The 20,690-nt window shown below is 41.1% G+C and overlaps 1 protein-coding gene across 5 annotated transcripts in view; it reads right to left on the reverse strand.

Annotated features, from left to right (window-relative positions):
* Nucleotides 1–20,690, reverse strand: part of STYK1 (serine/threonine/tyrosine kinase 1) — a 45,161-nt gene that overhangs the window by 14,374 nt on the left and 10,097 nt on the right. For 3 of the 5 annotated variants that reach the window (XM_079773525.1, XM_079773521.1, XM_079773522.1), the window contains exons 3-6: nt 15,305–15,363; nt 4,069–4,212; nt 3,519–3,653; nt 230–496 (exon numbers count right to left, since the gene is read on the reverse strand). In XM_079773525.1, coding sequence (XP_079629651.1) covers nt 230–496; nt 3,519–3,653; nt 4,069–4,132 — 466 coding nt within the window. In that variant the 5' untranslated portion in view covers nt 4,133–4,212; nt 15,305–15,363. Of the gene's footprint in view, nt 1–229; nt 497–3,518; nt 3,654–4,068; nt 4,213–12,805; nt 13,230–15,304; nt 15,364–20,690 lie in introns of those variants that run through there. The other 2 variants (XM_079773523.1, XM_079773524.1) reach the window with 2 other exon arrangements.

A 20,690-nucleotide genomic window follows, 5' to 3' on the forward strand; every position in this document is an offset into this window, starting at 1 on the left:
AAAACATTTGTCTTGAGTTTTTACTTTCTAATCCCTTCTTGAGTTTGAGGTACGAAAGCTTAAAAGCTGAAATTCTCCTCAACACAGCCCTTCTTATTCGGCACACAATTGTGATCACAACTATCCATTGATTAACATCTTAATGTCTGCAAAGCCCATTAGCATTTACTATTAGGGGTGCTCACAGGGGAAAGTTAAAAAGGGAAAGGGAAGTGTAACCAAGTTTTACCTTTTAAAACCTTGAGGACAACGTCCTTGGACTTAGCTGGGTCCCCAGGGTACATCTTGGTTCGATAGATGGCCCCACAACTACCATTGTAGATCCACTCCAGAACTTCAGAGAGTTGCTCCCGAGGAATCTGCAGCTCAGCCAGGGCATGTGTGGATGTTTGTAGAAGGCTTTCCACCGATGTCTCCTTAAGTGGCACAAATACACTTCCTTCATGTCCTCCTGCTTCCCCGTTTTGGCCCCTAAATGGAGGCACAGGAGCAATGCCTAGAACAAAGAGATGATACCAACCAGCTTCTTCCTACCCTCCAGACTCCAGGAAAGCAGAGCTTGGGAAAAACTGGCAGGAAAGTTCCTTTAATAATTTTTTCGCCACCCATTGTGGGGATATTTTCTGATGCTTCTCTGTGAACCAGCATCAATACCAACCTTTAGAACTTTTATGATAATTCCATTACTTCTAAGACAACTCAAGATGGCCTCTTGAAAGTGATAATGGAATTTCTTTTCTGTTTCTCAGGATCACAGTTCAATATAAATATAATATAGAGACACTTGAGGAAGTTCCTGAATAGTTACTAAAACCACAGATACCTAGCCCAGCTGGTGTGTCTCAGTGGTTAAGTATTGATCCATGAACCGGGAGATCACCATTCAATTCCCAGTCAGGGCACATGTCCCAGTTGCGAGCTCCATCCCCAGTGTGAGGCATGCAGGAGGTGGCAAATTGATGATTATCAATTGATGTTTTTCTCTCTCTCTCCCTCTCCCTTCCTCTCTCTGAAGTCAATAAAAAACATATTTAAAACCACAGATACCTAAAGGTGGTGGTAACTGCCAGTGGGGAATATCATTTAAGTCAATCAAATTGCTCCCAAAGGTAGAGGAGAGATATGGATACTCAACTCTAAGCTATGGTTATTCTTCCTCCTTCAAATTGTGCCCAGGGTCATGTTATTCCATACATCTTAGTTTTATTCAAAAGGTATTCTGATACTTTCTCCCTTCCTTAGCCAACTTATCTCTATTGGAAGAGAGAGATTCATTCTTTGTATTAAATCTTCATTCATTCATTAATTCATTAATTTATTCAACAAATATCACCTCCTACATGCCAAGCACTGTTGTAACTTTTGGGTAAAGTCCAGATTCTTATGAAGATTATTTTCTAGTGGTAGGAGAGAGGAGCAGATAATAACATACCAGGTTTTGAGTGTTATGGAGGAAAGAGAAGCATCAATGATTCTCTTTCATGTTTAAAGGTCAGGAAAAGCCTTTGTGATGACATCTGAGAAATAACCTGGAAGCAATAAGAGAGTAAACTATATCCTGGTATCAGGAAGGGTATTATAGACAAAGGGAACAAGAAGTACAAAGGTATTGAAGAAGGAGCATGCTTGGCATACTGGAGGAAGAATAATGAAGTCAGTGCAGTAGAATCAAGTAGAATAACTGGAGAATTATAGAAGATGAGGCCAGAGAGGGCCCAGATCATGTAAGACTATTGGAAGAATTTTGTCTTTTTTCATTCTAAGATGGGAAGCTATTGGGGATTTTCCAAGCAGAGAATTGACAGGACTGACTTACACGTTAAAAGAATCATTCTGCTACTCTGAGGAGAATATACCATGAAGGTATAGGATTACAAGCAAGGAACCCAGTTAGGCGTGTATTACAATGTCTATGTGAGGTGAGAGTGGTATAAGTTATTTTGAAGAGAGAGTTAAAGGATTTACTAATGGATTGGATGGACACCTTTAATATTTTAGACTGAATGCGTAGAAATCTGGGTTTGCCTTTTACTAAGATAGGGGAAGACTATTGGCAGAGGATATTTTGTGAGGGAATTTCAGTACCTTTGCTTTGGACATATTACATATGAGATGTGTATTAGATACCAACTGCAAAATAGGTGATTTGATATAAGAGTCTGAAATTCAAGGGGGACTATAATTAAAACAGAGAAAGCATTTGAATCTATAGACTTAAAATGAGATCATTTAGAAAGTGACTGGAGATTTAAAGAAAAATGTGTTTCAAGAAGAAAAAAATACAAAATGTTTTCGACAGGTCAAATAAGATGAGGACTCAACACAGCTGTCATTGGTGATCTTGGAAAGAGTTGTTTTGGTGGAGTGGTATGGTTGAAAGCCATATTTTAGTATATTCAAAAGAGAATGCAACAAGTGGTTGTGAGAGTGAGTTTAGGTTTTTTTGTTTTATTTTTGGTAAAAATATCCTCACTCAAGGATATTTTTCCCATTGATTTTTTAGAGAGAAAGGAGGTTTGGAGGAAGAGGGAGAGAGAGAGAAACATCGATGTAAGAGAGACACACATCGATTGGTTGCCTCCCACATGCACTCCAACTGGGGCTGGGGATTGAACCTACAACCCAGGTATATGCCCTTGACTAGGAATCAATATGCAGGCCGACGCTCTATCCACTGAGCAACAACAACCAGGGCAATATATGGTAGGGTTTTTTGTGTGTTTTCTATTGATTTCACAGAGAGAGATAGAAACATCAGTGATGAGAGAGAATCATTTTGCAGTCCTGTAGGCCCCCTTTGGGGATTGAGCCCGCAAACTGGGCATGTGCTCTGACTGGGAATCGAAGGGTAACCGGCCTTCTCGAGAGTGAGTTCAAACAATTTCTTTGGAAAGGTTTTCTACAAGAATGAATTATAAGACACTTGGGATAAAATTTGGAGAGGGATTAGGAATCAGCCACTGTGAAGTTTCATATTACTGTCAGATTTTTCCCCCTTATTTTTACTCTTAATTTCATGTACTAGCTGATTATCTTTCATTATATGCTCAGTGGTACTCCAGAACGGTATGCTATCATCTCCTACCTAACAAAGACTATTATGAAAGATACCCCTTTTCATTATATATTCGAGGGGCACAGGGTAGGGCTGGAATGTATTATAGAATAAGATGATATCCTTCAAAGCTGAAAACAAAACCTACTAGGTTTTCCTCCCAGATCCTTAGACATTCATGTGGTCATTTGATAGTGCAATAAGACAAAGAGGACAGAAACAGGTTACATGAGGCCTCTCTTGCCTGTTCTGCTTTCAGCAAACAAGCATATGTGGAGTTTCTACTCATGAGTCCTTTACTTCCTCTTGTCTCTCAACTCAACAGAAGGGGACCAATGCCTCCTTTTGCATTGCAGGAACCTAGACCTCTACTAGTAGACTTGGACCCATTGAGACTTGGGTTTTGTTTTTCTGCAATCTCTGTCTTTCCTGAGCTTCTGTCCAGCCCCAGTTTGAGCTTTACCTTGGATTCCAGGAGACTGCTGTTGAGCTCTTTTTTCTCTGATAAAAAGCCACAGGATGACCCCAAGAATGATGAGGGAGGCACCAACCAGAAAGGCTGGGATGATGATGATTTCATACTGCTGGTGCCAGACAACTGGGTAGGAAATTAAACAGAAAGAAAAGAGATTAAAGAAGAAGCCTAGCCTGATGTCTACACAAGTTCTCCTACCCACCAGTCCGAAGCTCATCATACCTAAATGGTCATCTCTTCTTTCTTCCACTCCACTTTCATTCAATGGAAACCCTATTGGGAGCAACTCTCTCATCAGAACCGCCAATGTCCCTCTTTCTTAGCCCAGCAAGTGTGCTCTGTGCCTCTTCTCTTATTTTTCCTACTGAGATGAAGAATGCAGCATCTTCATCTCTGATTGGCACCTTTTTTAAAACAATGGCCCATTTCTTTATCAATACTGTCTTCATTTCTACTACAAATCAAATTATTCCCCTCCTAGATTCTATCCAGACTTTAGTCTTCATTATTCTAAGAGAACACAAACACGTGTACTTACTACACAACTTGTCACTGAGACTGCATTCCTTTAGCATTTGTGTCATGCCCTTCTCCTCTCCCATTGCCACACAGCTGTCCACTCTATGCTTGATCCACAGAGAATGCACAGAACACGGCTGAGAATAATTTACAAGGATTGTTTCTGAAAAAAGTAAAGACACATCTTAAAGTAAATTTTAAGATGTGTCTTAAAATTCAGAGAATTTTAAGACACATCTACAGATCACTAGATATTAAATACATGGCTACCTGGAACTCTCTGAGCCATACATTCATTCTGTCAATGTACTTGATATTCAGGCTGATAATTTTATTCTTTTTATTTTATTTATTTATTTTTAGACACATTGGAAAGAGAGAGAGAGAGAGAGAGAGAGAGGAGAGAGAGAGAGGAGACATTGATTTGAAGTTCCACTTATTTGTGCATTCATTGGTTGACTCTTGTATGTGCAGGGACCTCAACCTTGGCATATGGGGACAACACTCTAACCAACTGAGCTATTCATCCAGGGCAAGAATTTTATTCTTTTCCTAGCATTTTCCTCTCTTATATACCAAGTACAACCCTGATCTCTTACCTTTTCATGCCATTGTTTCTCAAAATATTTTTGAAGGCTCCCTTCCTACCCAAGATCCTGCTCCAGTGCTCAAGTACATGAGTTATGAGGGGAAGAGCTACCTCCTCTATAGTCCTCAAGCAGGTCTAATGTTCTTTTTCATTTAATTTTAAAATAAAATACAGGGTATGGCAAAAGTAGGTTTACAGTTGTTCATATGGAAAATGATACAATCCTACCTAATAATAGACAAATATGCAAATTGACCATACCTCCGACACACCCACAAGCCACGCCCACAAGCCATGCCCACCATCCAATTAGAGCGAGCATGCAAATTAACCCAAACCAAGATGGATACAGCCACAGAGAGCAAGGTTTCCTAGGTAACAGAGGAAGCCAAGCTTTCCGCCTGCCCTTGCCAGGCCTAAGCCTCCACTCAAGCTACAAAGTTTCAATTATAGAAGGTAAACAAATTCAAACAAATGGCGGCAGAATGGAGCTTGAGAGAGCAGGCCAGGGTTGCCGCTGGCAACAGGGGAAGCAAAGCTTTCCGCACACCCTGGCCGGGCCCACCCGCTTAAGGCAACAAAGTTTCAATTATAACCCCAACAGAAATGACTGCCGGCTGCGGAGGGAGCCCCAGGCTTGGCTCCGCTCCAGGCTACAAAGTTTCAATTGTAGAAGGAAAATAAATCCCAGATACCAGGGCCTCCGCTTGGGTTGCCAGGGGGCGTGGCCGGCCTGCAAACCACCACAGGCCCCTCACTCAGGCCGCCCCATGCCCCAAGGGAACCCCCACCTGATCCGGGACACCCTTCAGGGCAAACCAGCTGGCCCCCACCCCTGTACCAGGCCTCTATCCTATCTAATAAAAGAGTAATATACAGATTGATCATCACTGCAACACACAATATCGCTGCCCCCATGTGGTCAAAGATCCTGCCCCCATGTGGACACAAGATGGCCACCACAAGATGGCCCGCAGGAGAGGGCAGTTGGGAGGCACCTGGCCTGCAAGGTAGGGCAGTTGGAGGTGATCAACCCTGCAGGAGAGGGCAGTTAGGGGTGATCAGGCCAGCAGAGGAGGGAAGTTGGGGGCAAACAGGCTGGCAGCAGAGTGGTTAGGGGGTGATCAGGCTGGCAGGAAGAAGCGATTAGGGGCAATCAGGAAGGCAGGCAGGCAAGCAGTTGGGAGCCAGCAGTCCTAGATTGTGAGAGGGATGTCCGACTGCCCATTTAGGCCCGATCCCGGTGGGCAGTCGGACATCCCTTGAGGGGTCCCATATTGGAGAGGGTACAGGCTGGGCTGAGGGACAACCCCCCTCTGTGCACGAATTTCGTGCACCAGGCCTCTAGTTAGTAATAAATAACAATACAAGAATAAACTGTGTTTTGTGTACTCAAAACTGTAAACCTACCTTTGCCCCACCCTGTATTTCACTTCATTTTTATACTATGCTAATGAAGACAATGAATAAATAGCAGATTTCAAGAGAGAAGAGTTGTGCATTTGCTTTCCCTTCACAACCAATTAACAATCAGCATTTATCAATAAAAGCTATTTAATTCTGCAGCTCTCCGAGCTCCAAAGAGCTTCCCCTGCTTACCATACTATATAATCTTATATAATAAAGAGATAATACGCAAATTGACCATCACTCCAACACACAAGATGGATGCCCCCATGTGGACACAAGATGACCAGCAGGGGAGGGCAGTTGTGAGCGATCAGGCCTGCATGGAAGAACAGTTAGGGGTGACCAAGTCTGCAGGGGAGGGTTGTTGGGGGAACAAGGACAGCAGGGGAGGGCAGTTAGGGGTGACCAGGTCTGCAGGGGAGGGTTGTTGCGGGGACGAGGACGGCAGGGGAGATCAATTAGGGGCGACCAGGCTAAATGGGCAGTTGGACATCCCTCAAGGGTCCCAGATTGAAGAGGGTGCAGGTTGGGCTGAGGAACACCCCTCCCCCCATGCACGAATTTCGTGCACCAGGCCTCTAGTATACAGACAAACACAGACACTCATTCTTACCAGTATATAGATTCAAGGGAGGGTCAGTATCTTCTCTTTCTCTCTCTCCCTTTTAAACAAAAAGAAAATATTGTTCAAAAGTAAAAAATATAAAATGATATACCATAAAAATATTTCTCTCAGCCCATCTCTCTCCATTTGTCCAGTTTCCAGTTCTCCTTCAAATACATTATAGTTACAATAGAAATTCTTCACGAGAATCACTTCTAATTCTGTATAATAAGTATTCAGTATATTTGAAATGACTCCTCCAGTATCCTGGACCTTTCTTTCTGAAAGAACTGGCAGTCACCACCCTTCCATATATCTACAAACTTTATTTTTGTTAACAAGAATCTCCCCTGGCTCTGTGGTCAGCAAAGCCTACTTATTTAATTCTGATTGATCTGAAAGAAAAAATATGGTTATTTTCCACTGTTTAGGTAATCCTAAGTGTGTGGTCTACTTTTGTAGTCATTTGATAACAAGGCAGAATTTTAAAAACTAGAATTGTAGCTTATATGATATATGATATTATACATATGTTACATTAGCCTTATTACATGTTGTGTTTTATTATTGCTATTAATAACCACAGTGCTATCTACTGAGGCAGAGTCTTTTAGGTAAAGGAGTTTCTCAGCTCCAGCCAAACCACCTTTTCACTATTCCTGCAGCCCCGTGAGCTTATATGGGGGGATGAGAGTTTAATAATTTCCTTATAACTTTTAAGACTGACAGGTGTGTAGTTGGTTGACAGAAGCCCAAGTAAACAGAGGAGTGGCCCAAAGAAGAAAATTGGCAGAGAAGAAAAGTAAATTCTTATCCGTGGGTTCGTACATAACAAGGGATCTGTGAAGTCAATGAGTAATAAGACAGCAAAGTCCATCTCATTGAGTTTGTAAGCCAAAAAGGCAAGGTGAAAGGTAGTTGAGAAAGTTTCCACAATTCCATAAGACCACATGGAAGGAAAAATATAAAAAATAGGGCAAAAAAAATAGAGAGCCTTGTGATGGTGAAATGAAGAAGAAGATCTTAAAAATAAACATGTTCAACCAGGAGAATTCAAAAGCTACATGAAAATTTCTCACTGCCATTCTCATTCTTATTTCCCTTGCCTCTTACTTCCTTTTCAGTGCATTATCAAATGTAATTATTTTCATTCAGGGAGCAGCCAGTTTAATGAGTTTGGCTCTCTGAGGAATAGGTTCTGTGAGCATAATCTGTCTTACCAGAGCACAAGTGGAAGATAGGTCAGTCAGCAGCCAGCTCAAACTCATGTGCTCTGCCCAGAAACCAAACTCCACACCCACTGATACATACTGGAGGAAGTTATTTAAAGCCCAGTGTGCACACATATCCCCACATAGAACTGCTCATGGTGGGCCACTCTCAACTATAGGCACATGGCCCAACATACCTACACCCAACGTCTCATACTCATGTTTATACCCCTGCACCTGGAGCACATTCATTACAGCACCCACCTTTGGATACAATATGCATTTACTGAAAAACATTCTCAACCTCACTTTTATTTGTGCATAGATAGTTTAAAGAGTTTAGTCTTTTTTAAAATATATATATATTTTTGTGGTTAAATTTCTTTAATTTCCAGAATGATGCTTGTATGATACAGAAAAGCAGCCCAGTCCCCACATACTTTGCTACAATCCCAGTATTTATACTTGACAACTGGATATTCCAATCCAGAGATTAGGTTCAGGTTTCACAATGACAAAGAGCAGAACATCAGCATCTCCCTCATAGGACATCCACCAAAGGAGCAATGCAAAGGCTGTGGTTATTGACAAAATGCTTTAACCAAAAATTATACTGAAAAGAGATTCCTCAACAAGCCATCAATATCACAGCCAAGGAGAAACACGATGTCAGCAACATAGCAGCATCCAATAGGTAATAGTCAAACCAAGCTATAGTACATACTTTGCCAGAGATAGAGCTTGGGAGACTGGGGGCACAGATCTAGGATCTGAAGTTAGCCCACCCACCCCCACCTGCCAGGTCCTTGTAGTTTACAGTTGGGTTTGTTCATTCTAAGGACCCCACCAGAGGTCTCATGCTAGTCTTCCCTAGTAGTATGGACTTTTTTTTTTCCTTTCTGGTCTATATCAAAAGCTCGATCCTCAGGGTGGGGTGTGCAGGAGGTGGCCAGACAATGATTCTCTCTCATCGTTGATGTTTCTATCTCTCTCTCCTTCTCCCTTCCTCTCTGAAATCAATAAAAATATACCTAAAACAAATAAATGTCTTAAATTTGTATAACACTTCAAAGGAAATGAAGTGTGTTCATCTATGTGATCATACTTAAAATCTGAGGTGACTTGTAGTGTTAGTGGGCACTGCACTTTTATGACATGGGGCCTGTCTGTCTTGCAATCACTCTGCACCTTTACAGAGCCAACTTTTCAGGAGGAACCAAGATACAATTTAGTCTTCCTCATCTGTCCTGTATATCACCTTTGTTTCAGGAATGCCTGCAGACAGCTAAAAATAAGAAGAAAAGATGATGACGCTCAGTCTTAGTGTCAAAATATCTCTTTGAACAGTGTCAGGACTCCAACCACCATGGGAGAGCTTGTTTCCCAACCCATTCAAAGTGCATTTCAGGGCCGGGGTCCCTGGGAAGGTAGGGGAGGGTGAAGATTAGAACAATCACTCTGGGTAATCACCTCCCTTTTTGCCTCATGCACCTTAGGAGATATCACCAGGCATAAAGCAAGTTATCTACACAAGTCTGATTCTCTGGATTTAAAGAAGGTCACCTCTTCCGAGTGCGCTTCCATTCATTCTTCCTCTCACAAGTTTGCTCCCTTGGGAAGGTTGAGCCTGGACCACTGCGTGATCCAGCATGGAGACCCTGATTCTTAGGCCAGTGCTTCGTCCTCCGGGTGTTCTGGCCCCTTCCTACCCTTCAGGCTCACAGCAAAACATTGCTAGTCCTAGAAATGAGGCTTTTCCCTTCAAAAAGCAGATGTTAGAAATAAGATTGGGATCAGAACCAGGGAAGTGAGCAAAGAAAATGATCCGAGATCCCATAATCTAGTGAGTACTGGGGAAAATTTCTGATTCCACCCTTATCTTCAGAATACATTTTGAAGGCAGACATGCAGGCATCATCTGCCCCACTATGACTTGCAGGCAGACTCGACTCATCTGTTCTTTCCAATTTATGGTATTTTCGTTGATGAAGTTTGGTTTCAACATTATGGTTTCCATGGTTCTTTTGGTTTCTGACGTAAATTCTTCTTGACACTACTGATCTTGTCCACCTGAGTGACAAAGACCTATGTGTAGTAAAGTAGTTTATGGAGTATTGGGTTTGGAGTTAAACTGAAATATGGGACATTTCTCTGCCATTTACTTGTGTTTGTTGTTTTTTTAACCCTGGCTAACTCAAAATTTACTAAGATACAAATAAGAAGAGAATGAGAGTAAAATGGGAAGTGAAATTCACCCCAAGTCTTTGCAAACGTATAGTCTAGAGACCATAGAAGTTAATAATTATAACTAGAATTGAGCTAAATAGTAATATTAACTCTCTAAACTCTTACACCTGCTCACAATGCAAGCAAAATGCTACGATGCATCTCTAGATCTGTTTTATACACACAGAGCGTTTTATCTGCAACTCTAACACAACTCTCATAGTGACATTTCTCTTCAGTTAGCACATGCAGTCTCCCAGACATAATCAACAATTTACCCATGAGTGTCCAAAAGAAATTCTTCTTACCAAAATATACCTACAGATAAAACTTTTTAAAAAATGATCCATTCTCCCGTACACTATCTGCCTATGTGTTGTGAGAAATCCCTTGACTGACCTCTGTATAACATCGGGTCCCATCCCCATAAGGTGTGATTAAATCTGTTATGCTGGCCTCACCCTCAGCCTTATTGCCTCCATATCCACACAGGTATCTCAGCCAGCCTTATCTTTTTACCTAGATAAGTGACCAACCTTTGTGGATGGATGCTACCCTGGGTTAAGGTAGTTATTAACAGCTATGGGCTATGGGGCAGAGGACACAAAGACCTAACGTGAGGGGAGGTAAAATATATGGAGATAGCAGCCCCCAGACTGAGAGTCACTCAGTCACTCAGCCTTCCTTTTTCCTCCCCTTTTCAACCTTACCCGTGAGCTATCTAGCAAAAGAAACAGCAAACAAGCAAAAAACTCTAATGGAATGAACATATTAAATTGGGGGCAAAATAGAGAACTGCTCAGATCTATAGGATTCTAGAATTATCTCCAACATTCTGAAGATAAGCTATCCTTCCTTTTTTTCAGATCCAACAAACATATACTGAACAACTACAATATATATGCCAGGTATTACACTGAGTGGCCAGATTATTATGATCTCTGAACGCATAATAATCTGACCACACAGTATGTATATATATATATATATATATATATATATATATATATATATTCACCCGGTGCACGAATTCGTGCATGGGTGGGGTCCGGCCAGCCTGGCCAGGGGGAGGGAACATGGGCAGTTGGCCGGCCTGCCTGCTGGTCGAACTCCTGGTCGAGTGGACAATTGGCATATTAGTCGTTTATTATATAGGATATACACTGAGTGGCCAGATTATTATGATCTCTGAACACATAATAATCTGGCCACTCAGTGTATGTCCTTTTATTTTGTTTTTTAGATTCCATATATAAGGAAATCAGATGGGATTTGTCTTTCTCTGACTCAGAAATAATATATCTTAAATTAGACATTCTCCCTCTGATTATTTTCTATTTATAGGATTACTAATCAATAGCAATTTCCCCAGCCCAGAATAAGGGATGTCAAGAAGAAGAAAAAGTCAAAAAGCTTCTCCACAGCAAAAAAAAAAAAAAAAAAAAAAAACATCCTAAAAATGCAAAGGGAAGCCAGGTGTGAGAAAACATATTTGTCAATGATACATCTGATAAGGGGTTGATTTCAAAAATATATAAAGAACTCATACAGCTCAACAAGAAGAAGACAAACAATCCAATTAAAAAATGGACGCTTCTCCAAAGAGGACATATAGATAGACAATAGACATATGAAAAAATGCTCAACACCTGCCAGAATGACTAATAAATCAACAAATAACAAGGACTGGCGAGAATATGAAGAAAAGGAAACCCTAATACACTGCTGTTGGGAATGCAGATTGGGGCAGCCACAGTGGAGAAAAAAAAATAACAGTATAGAGTTTCCTCAAAAATTAAAAATGGAACTGCCTTTTAAGCCAGTGATTCCACTTCTGTGAATATATCCTAAGAATCCCAAATACCAATCAGAAAGAATATATGCACCTATATATTCATAGTAGCATTATTTACAATATCTAAGATCTGGAAACAGCGCAAGCACTCTTCAGTAGATGAGTGGATAAAAAAGCTGTGGTACATTTATGCTGTGGAATACTATGCAGATGCAAAAATAAAGGATCTCTTTGAGACCTCATGGATCGACCTGGAGAGTATTATGCTAAGTGAAATAATCCAGACAGAGAAAGACAACTATCACATGATCGCACTCATATGTGGAATCTAATTAACAAAATAAACTGACGAACAAAATAGAATCAGAGACATAGAAGCATGGAACTGACAGATCTCAGAGGGGAGGTGGGAGAGGTGGCGAGAGGAGATTAACCAAAGAACTTATAGACGTGTATGCATAGTCCATGGGCACATACAATAAATAGTAAGGTGAAGGCCTGGGATGAGGTGGGAGCCAGGTAGAGGGGAGCAAAGGGGAGGAAATGGGGGACATCTGTAATACTCTCAACAATAAAAATAAATTTAAACAAAGAAGAGGGAAGCCCGGCCGGTGTGGCTCAATGGTTGAGTGTCGACCTATGAACCAGGAGGTCATGGTTTGATTCCCAGTCAGAACACATGCCCGGGTTGCAGCCTCGATCCTCAAGTGTGGGGCATTCAGGAGGTAGCTGATCAATGATTCTCTCTCATCATTGATGTTTCTCTCTCTCTCTCCCTCTCCCTTCCTCTCTGAAATCAATAAAAATATTTTCTTAAAAAAGAAGAGGGGAAAGTCAAGAACACACAAAGAGCACAACCCCCCCCCCCCCCCCTCTAAACACAGATTTGCCTCTGACCCATCTGTGTCTCCTTTCTCCTACCTGAGCAACTCTCCAGAAGACACCTACGTGTGCTGCTCTCCTGGCTTCTTTCAGACACCTTGTTCCTACTGTTGTCAGTCACATTGTATTTTCAGGGATCAGCCTCCCTCTTCGCAACGCATCCTGCTCGGCTTTTCCTTCTAAAAGGAGGATTTCTGGTACGTTAACACTCTTTTGGTGTTTCCCCTCTTAAGTAAAGAGACCAATTTTGTTTTCTGGCCTCTACTCCAGCCTGTTCTAGCACACTGCCCTCTGGTAGAGAGGAGGCCCCAGCTGAGGAGGACGGAAGACAGCCTGCAAATGATTTCAGGAACACACACACACTCACAGGCACACACTCACAGGCACGTGTCCCACAGTGCACGCACACCGTTTCTCATTCTCTGATAAATGCATCCCAGACCCAGGCAAGCAGAGGCACAAATGGCCAGGGGATTTCACAATCAGGAAATCCACTCAGCTGCTGTGTAACTCGGTCCAGTGTCAAACAGGGTGTGTCCCTGTAAAGATTCCAAACGTGAAGTGTAATCCCAGGTAAACAAAAACAAATACTTGGCAAGATAAAAAAGCCCCTTCTAGGAACACTTAACCAGCTCATTCTGCACAGCCAGGAGCGAACAGCAGATGCCCCCTCCGGAGTGGGTGTGCTTGCTTCAGAGCTGGGCGCCTCTGGGCGCTGACCTGGTGCTTCGATAACCGAGTCGGAGGTTCAGAGTTCTAGTTCTGGTTTGGTAAGTAATTCATTGAATGTCTGGAGGCATATCACCTGACCTTGCCATTCCCTCCCTTCCTAGTTTAAGGACCCGGGCACTCCTGAGGGCAGTGAAGAAGCATGGAGAGCAGCAGGAAGTGAATCACACCGGAACAGGGCAGGCCAACCAACCAGGCCCCTCAACCAGTTATTCCACCTTGCCTCTCTCAAATTCTTCATCGTCCTATCCATGTCATGGCAGCCCCAGAATCTCACAAGTTTTTGTTCCTATTGCTACTCTGCCTATAATTTCCTAAGGGGTAAGAGAAGGAGCTTTGGAGTTGGGCTTCTATTTGAAAGCTGAGTGCTGCCAGCCATCATGACCGTGTATGAGGTATTCTAACTGTCTGAGTCTCTGCAACGTGGAGACAAGAGTATCTACCATCCAAGCTCTGGAAAGTGTAGCCTAGTGGTTAGAGTGTTGCCCAAAGGGTCGCAGGTTTGACTCCTGGTTAAGGGCACACACCTTTGTTATGGGTTTGCTCCCTGCCCTTGGTTGGGGCGCCTGTGGGAGGCAACCAGTCAATGTGTCTCTGACATTTCTGTTTCTCTCCCCCTCTCTCCTTTCCACTCTCTCTGAAAAGCAATAACAAGATCCTCATGTGAGGATTAACAACAACAACAACAAATCTACCATCCAAGACTGTGAAAAGTGTTGACATAAAAAAGTCCAAACCTGCCCTAACCAGTTTGGCTCAGTGGATAGAGCGTCGGCCTGCAGACTCAAGGGTCCCGGGTTCGATTCTGGTCAAGGGCATATGCCTTGATTGCTGGCACATACCCAGTAGGGAGTGTGCAGGAGGCAGCTGATCGATGTTTCTCTCTCATCCATGTTTCTAACTCTCTATCCCTCTCCCTTCCTCTCTGTAAAAAAATCAATAAAATATATATTTTTTAAAAAGTCCAAACCTGTAGAGAATTGTTATGAGTTTATATGGGTCAAACTGACACATGCCAGGAAGTGAGATCTAAAATGCTCCAGGAAAGAACAGTTTTGCCGTTTCTTTTATGCATTTGAAATTAAGGAAGAGGGAGAAAGCAAAGCAGGGGTTGGATTACAAGATAGTTAAGATTATGTGCTCTCCTGAGGGTGGTTATTTCAAAAGTGTGTTAACCTAGATGCACTAAAACAATGGACAGGGCTTGATTAAGGCAAAGATAAACCTTGTACTAAAAAGTTTTACCTGGGGCATAACTACTCATAATGACCTGCCCAGTCAGGAATTTATGATCAAATCACACTTTCCGTAGAACGCGCCCCCCCCCCTTTTTTTTTAATCTACAAAAGTTACATAGGATAATTCATGTAAAGTACCTAACACAGTTCCAGGCCCATTACAATCAATATGCACCAGTCCCTCCCTTCTTCACCTGTATCCCATACTGAGAGGTAGTCATATAGCTGTACCAGTCAGGAATGGTTGAATTAAGTCTTAATTATTTCATAATAAGGAAATGGGAAGGTAGAAAGACTGGAAGGTAGAACAGGAACATGTTTCTGTTCTAACAAGAATTCATTTGTGTACCATAATCACTTTTCAGACCAAGGGCTCCAACTTAGTGTTTGGAAGCAGAGACATCAAAGAAGAAAATTGGCTGAGGGTGACAGAAAACACAGAAGGTAGGGGAGGAAATCTTCCCAAAGACCTAGATTTATGGCTCTTAGAAGGCTCTGTTGTCCTAAAGTCAAGGTGAGGACCTGGAGTTAAGTTCTTCCTGTTGCTTGATAAAGGCATTATCCTTCCTACCTGGGAGAGAGCCAAGTTGGAACTTCCAGGAACAAAGTTAATGTATCATTTCCATGAAACTGTGGTAGAGAAAACACAGGGACTGTTGTCAGAGATGCAGGATGGATGTATCTTAACCTTGTAAAGCCTTAGTTTCCTAATTTTTACAACTAAGATAATCATGCTCACTTACCTGAAAGGAATCTATTGAGAATTAATAAGAAAGTAAACATGTCCTTCAATGGTAACAGTTACATATTCCTGCTCTAGCAAGAATTCATTAGTGTACCATAATTACTTTTCAGACCAAGGGTTCCAACTTAGTGTTTCTGAACATTACGTTGTACTGGAGGTTCTCTAACTTTAACTATGACTGCCCACCACAATGGTCTCCAGGGGATGTGGCTTTCCTGAAAAGCATTGGCATAAATGTGGGTAAAATCCCTTTCCTCTTAATATAGGTGTAATGCAATGAAACTGCCAAAGGACTAGCTAAATATTGAGAGAATAGTTGGAAAACAAATTCAATGAGCTAAAAGTGCAGAACCAGTGTGGATGTGCATGGATGTGGATGTGGGTGTGTGAGGTGTGTGTGTATTTTCTTAAGCAGAAATTTGCAATGCTACTATAGCTGGCTTCTTATCTTCATACTAGAGGCCCGATGCACAAAGATTCGTGCAAGAATGGGCCTTCCTTCCCCTGGCTGCCGGCATCGCCTTTGCTCTGGCCTGGAGCCACCTTTCAGCCTCTGCTACGGCCTGGAGCTGCCTTTCCGCCTTCCCACACTGCCCAGAGGCCCGAAGCGGCTGGGGCGGTGCAGAATGCCTGTGCCCCGCCCCCAGCCGTTTAGTGCCTGTGTATGCAAATTAACCCACCAACTTTGTTGGGTTAATTTGCATACTCGCTCATGATTGGCTGGTGGGTATCACGAAGGTATGGTCAATTTACATCCTTCTCTTTTATTCGTGTAGCCCAACAGCTGCCAACCTCAGCCATCTGTCTTAGTCCCTTACTTCTCTGCTCCGAATTTATATGCGTAAGATGCTGTTTTCAGACACTTCTTTCCTTAAGGTCTTTTTACATCTTCCACAATAAAGGACAAAAGGGCATATTTCTAGGATCCAGTTCACTTTCATTTTTATTACAAGTTTCAGAAGCATAGCCCAGTCTATTTCTGAAATCCAGTATACCCATGTCTACTACTAGTTAGCTGTGTACTCTTGAGCAAATTAAGCTCTCCTAAACCTTAGTTTTCTTATCTGTTAAACTGGGTTTACAATATTATCTCATGAAGAGTCAGTGTAAAAAGTAAATGATACTTAAAACAATAGCTACTGCATAGTAATTATTTCTGTAAGTATAGGAAGAAAAATATTCCTGTAATAATTATTATTATCCTTCTTCTAATTATGACATCTTCAAATGACCTCTCTCTCTCTCTCTCTCTCTTTTTTTTTTTTTTTTGCATAAGAACTTCATCCAATGCAGCAGAAATGTCATGACATAATACCATAATTAGGATATGCATATGACTACATATCACACAGGAATAAGATAATTATTTCCTGAGATCTAAGATTAATGCATCCTTATAGTAAATCTTACCTGGGCTTCTACTATAATTTTCTCATCTTCCTCTGTAAAGTATCTGCTTCTTTCAAATCTTAAATTTTCAACTATCCTTTTCTTTTTTTATAAATTACTTAAGAGTTTTTGGATTTAGATGCATCCTTTAGATTGATTTATGACAAAAAATGGAACTGAATGAAAACAAGTGGTGGTTGGGGGTGGGAGTTCTATGGAAAGTAGCCTCACAGGGTGATCTGATCATAAACCCCTAACTAGGCAGGTAATGGTGGGTAGTCATGCACGCCCCACGCACATAACTTCTTCAGTAAAAAAGTTTATCTTTGCCTTAAGAAAGCCTTGTCCATTGTTTCTATGCATCTGAGTTAATACACTATTGAAATAATCACACTCAAGAGAGAACATAGTCTTGTTAACTATCCTATAAACTAATCCCCAATTTATTTTCCTCCACCTCCATGTAATTTCAAATACCAGGTGTACCGGTTAATAATGCCGATTTTTTTTTTCAATAGATGGAGTTACACATAAGTTGTTATATATGCAATTTGATATGTATGCTATTTTGTTGTATTGACAGTAAGCTTCAAAACTTCATATGTCAAATTTTCTGAAGGTGTTAACATCATAGATATTTTTACGCTTAAAAATGTCCAATTTTGTGCCCAAAAAAAGGAGCATTTGCGGGAAGTTTTAATTCATTACTTTATTTTGAAGAAAAGTGCTTCTGAAAGTTATTGTATACTTTGGGAAGCTTATGGTGAACATGGTCCATCTCAAGATACTTGTGAAAGCTGGTTTAAACGCTTTAAAGGTGATGATTTCAATGTGAAAGACAAAGAACGTCCAGGTCAACCAAAAAAGTTTGAAGACCAACAATTACAAGTATTATTGGATGAAGATGCATGTCAAACTCAAAAACAACTTGCAGAAAGATTAAACATTGCTCAGCAAACAATTTCCAATCATTTACAAGCAATGGGAAAGATTTTAAAGGAAGGAAAATGGGTGCCACATCAACTGAATGAAAGACAATGGAAAAACGAAAAGTCATCAGTAAAAATGTTGCTTCAATGGCACGAAAGTCTTTTTGCATTGAATTGTGACTGGCGATGAAAAATGGATTTATTTTGAGAATCCCAAATGCACAAAATCATGGGTTGATCCAGGTCAACCATCAACATCAACTGCAAGGCCAAATCGCTTCGGAAAGAAGACAATGCTCTGCATTTGGTGGGATCAGGAAGGTATGGTGTATTATGAGCTTTTAAAACCAGGTGAAACCGTTAATACTGATTGCTACTGACAACAAATTATCAATTTGAACCACGCTTTGATTGTGAAATGACCAGAATGGGCCAGAAGACACGGCAAAGTAATTTTGCTTCATGATGATGCACCATCACACACTTCAAAACCAGTTAAAGACACATTAAAAGATCTTGCCTAGGAAGTATTAACCCACCCGCTGTATTCACCAGACCTTGCTCCTTTAGATTACCACTTGTTCCAATCCATGGCACACGCACTTCTGAGCAGCACTTCAAAATGTACGAAGAAGTGGAAAATTGGGTCTCTGAATGGTTTGCCTCAAAACAAGAAAAGTTCTATTGGGACGGTATCCACAAATTACCTGAAAGTTGGGAGAAATGTGTAGCTAGTGATGGGCATTACTTTGAATAAAGCACTTTTGATGTTTCTCTGGAAATTATCGTGTTTTCTTTGATTACAAAATCCACATTATTAACCGGTACACCTGGTACATAAAAGAAACTGCAATTGTTATTCTCAGGGGCATTTGCGATCTTGCTTCCTGGCATATGTCATCAGTTTGGTTTAAATAAACTCTTATAAAATTTAAAGAAAAAAGAAGGTTCTAGAAGAAATGTACAGTGAAAGGGAATAATTCTGTCCCAATACATGCAAAGGAATCATGAAATCTGTTATGGCCCCGGGTCAGCAACTTCCTGTATGTGACCATTAGCTCATTAACATCTCTGTCAGAGGATTGTACGTAAAGGAATATGAAACATAGAAAGAGTAAAAATACAAGGTATTTATCGATATCCAGTGCAGAATATCTGAGAAAGCACAACTATGATGAAATCACAAACATAAAAAACGTATTTACATACAAGAGTATTCAGAAGTGTAAAACAAGAGGAAGGTGGGCAACAGTTTTTCCCTATTTTTAAGTAAGGAATTTAATACCTTATATCCATTCCTCAAAGTGGATATGTAATCCAGTCCTTCTAATAGAATCTCTATTTGCTATCAACAGCAAGAGCAAGAGCTACACGAATTGTAGATGTACCCCTACAAAGACGCAGAAAGCAGCTTACAGCAAAGGGGTACGAGTATTGCAAAACAAAAGAAAAAACCCTGCCACCTTCCTGGGTTCTTCTGGGTTCTTGATTTGTCCTGGGGAACAAAACTGTGACAGTGACATGAACTTTAAAGGTTTGTGTGATCTTACTTTTTGAAATGAAGAAGCAAAAAGATCCCAATAAAGACAGGATAGAACAAAGATAATGAGTTTAGTGTCTAAATTCCAGAAGAAATCCCTCAAAAGTCATTGCCTAATATTTATTTAAACTGAACAACAAAAACATATTAAATGCTGTTCACCACCCCTTGCTCTGGTTTCCTCCTCTGTATGTCTCCTCTAACATATTCTTAGACCTTTTTTTCCAGTGCCTTGGTAAGAAGGTATTGTATCCTCAACCCGAATTATTTCTCTCTTCTTTTCCACTAACCCAGTCTCTTTCCATGATTCAGATGGGACAGAGTTCAGACAATAAATCAAATGGAGTGTTAAGCTCTACCTTTGCTCTGCTCCTCCTTAACTGACATTTATGCCCAGCCCTGCTTCCTTGATACTGGATTTTGCTTTTCACTATGGCTTAGTACATTTTATGGCATATAGTTAAAGTGACAAACATTTATATAACACTTGCCATGTGTTAGGCACTGTTCTAAGCACTTTACATATAAAGAAACTGGGTCACAGAGAAGTAACTTGCTCCAGATCCCAGAGCTAGTAAGCAGGGATTTGGATCTTCAACCAGGTCCTGTGGCTATAGAATCTGCTTCCCAGGTATATTCTCATAAACTTTTTTTTTTCCAATTAGAATTATCTTTAACATTGCTTTAGGTTTTTATTTATTTAGATATGATTCACATACCATAAAATTCACCCTTTTAAAATGTACAATTTGGTGATTTGTAGTATATTCACAAAGTTTTGTAACCATCACTCCTATCTAATTTTAGAATATTTTCATCAGCCCCCAAAAATGAACTAGTACCAACAGCAATCACCCCCCCCCCCACAATGCCCAACCCCTGGCAATCACTAATTTATTTTCTGTCCTTATGGATTTGCCTATTTTGGGCATTTCCTATAAATTGAATCACACAATTTGTGGCCTTTTGTATCTAGCTTCTTTCATATTCACCTGGTTTCAAGAGTCGTCTATTGTGTTAGTAAGGGTTCTCTAGAGAGACCCAACCAATAGGATATGTGTCATGAGGAGATTTATTATAGGGATTGGCTCATGAGGTTCTGGAGGCCAAGCCGTCTCACTATCTGCCAAACCTAGAAAACAGGTGGCATAATTCAGTCCGAGGTTGAAGGTCTGAGAACCAGGGGGTCACTATTTAAACCCTAAAGTCAGAAGGTCAGAGAAACAGGGGCTCCAATGTTAGAGGGAAATAAAGATGGATGTCATGCCTGACCAGCATCGCTCAGTGGTTGAATGTCAACCTATGAACCAGGAGGTCACAGTTCAATTCCCAGTCAGAGCATATACCCAGGTTA

Source organism: Cnephaeus nilssonii (genome assembly GCF_951640355.1).
Source record: "Cnephaeus nilssonii genome assembly, chromosome: 6".
Classification (NCBI taxonomy): Eukaryota; Metazoa; Chordata; class Mammalia; order Chiroptera; family Vespertilionidae; genus Cnephaeus; species Cnephaeus nilssonii.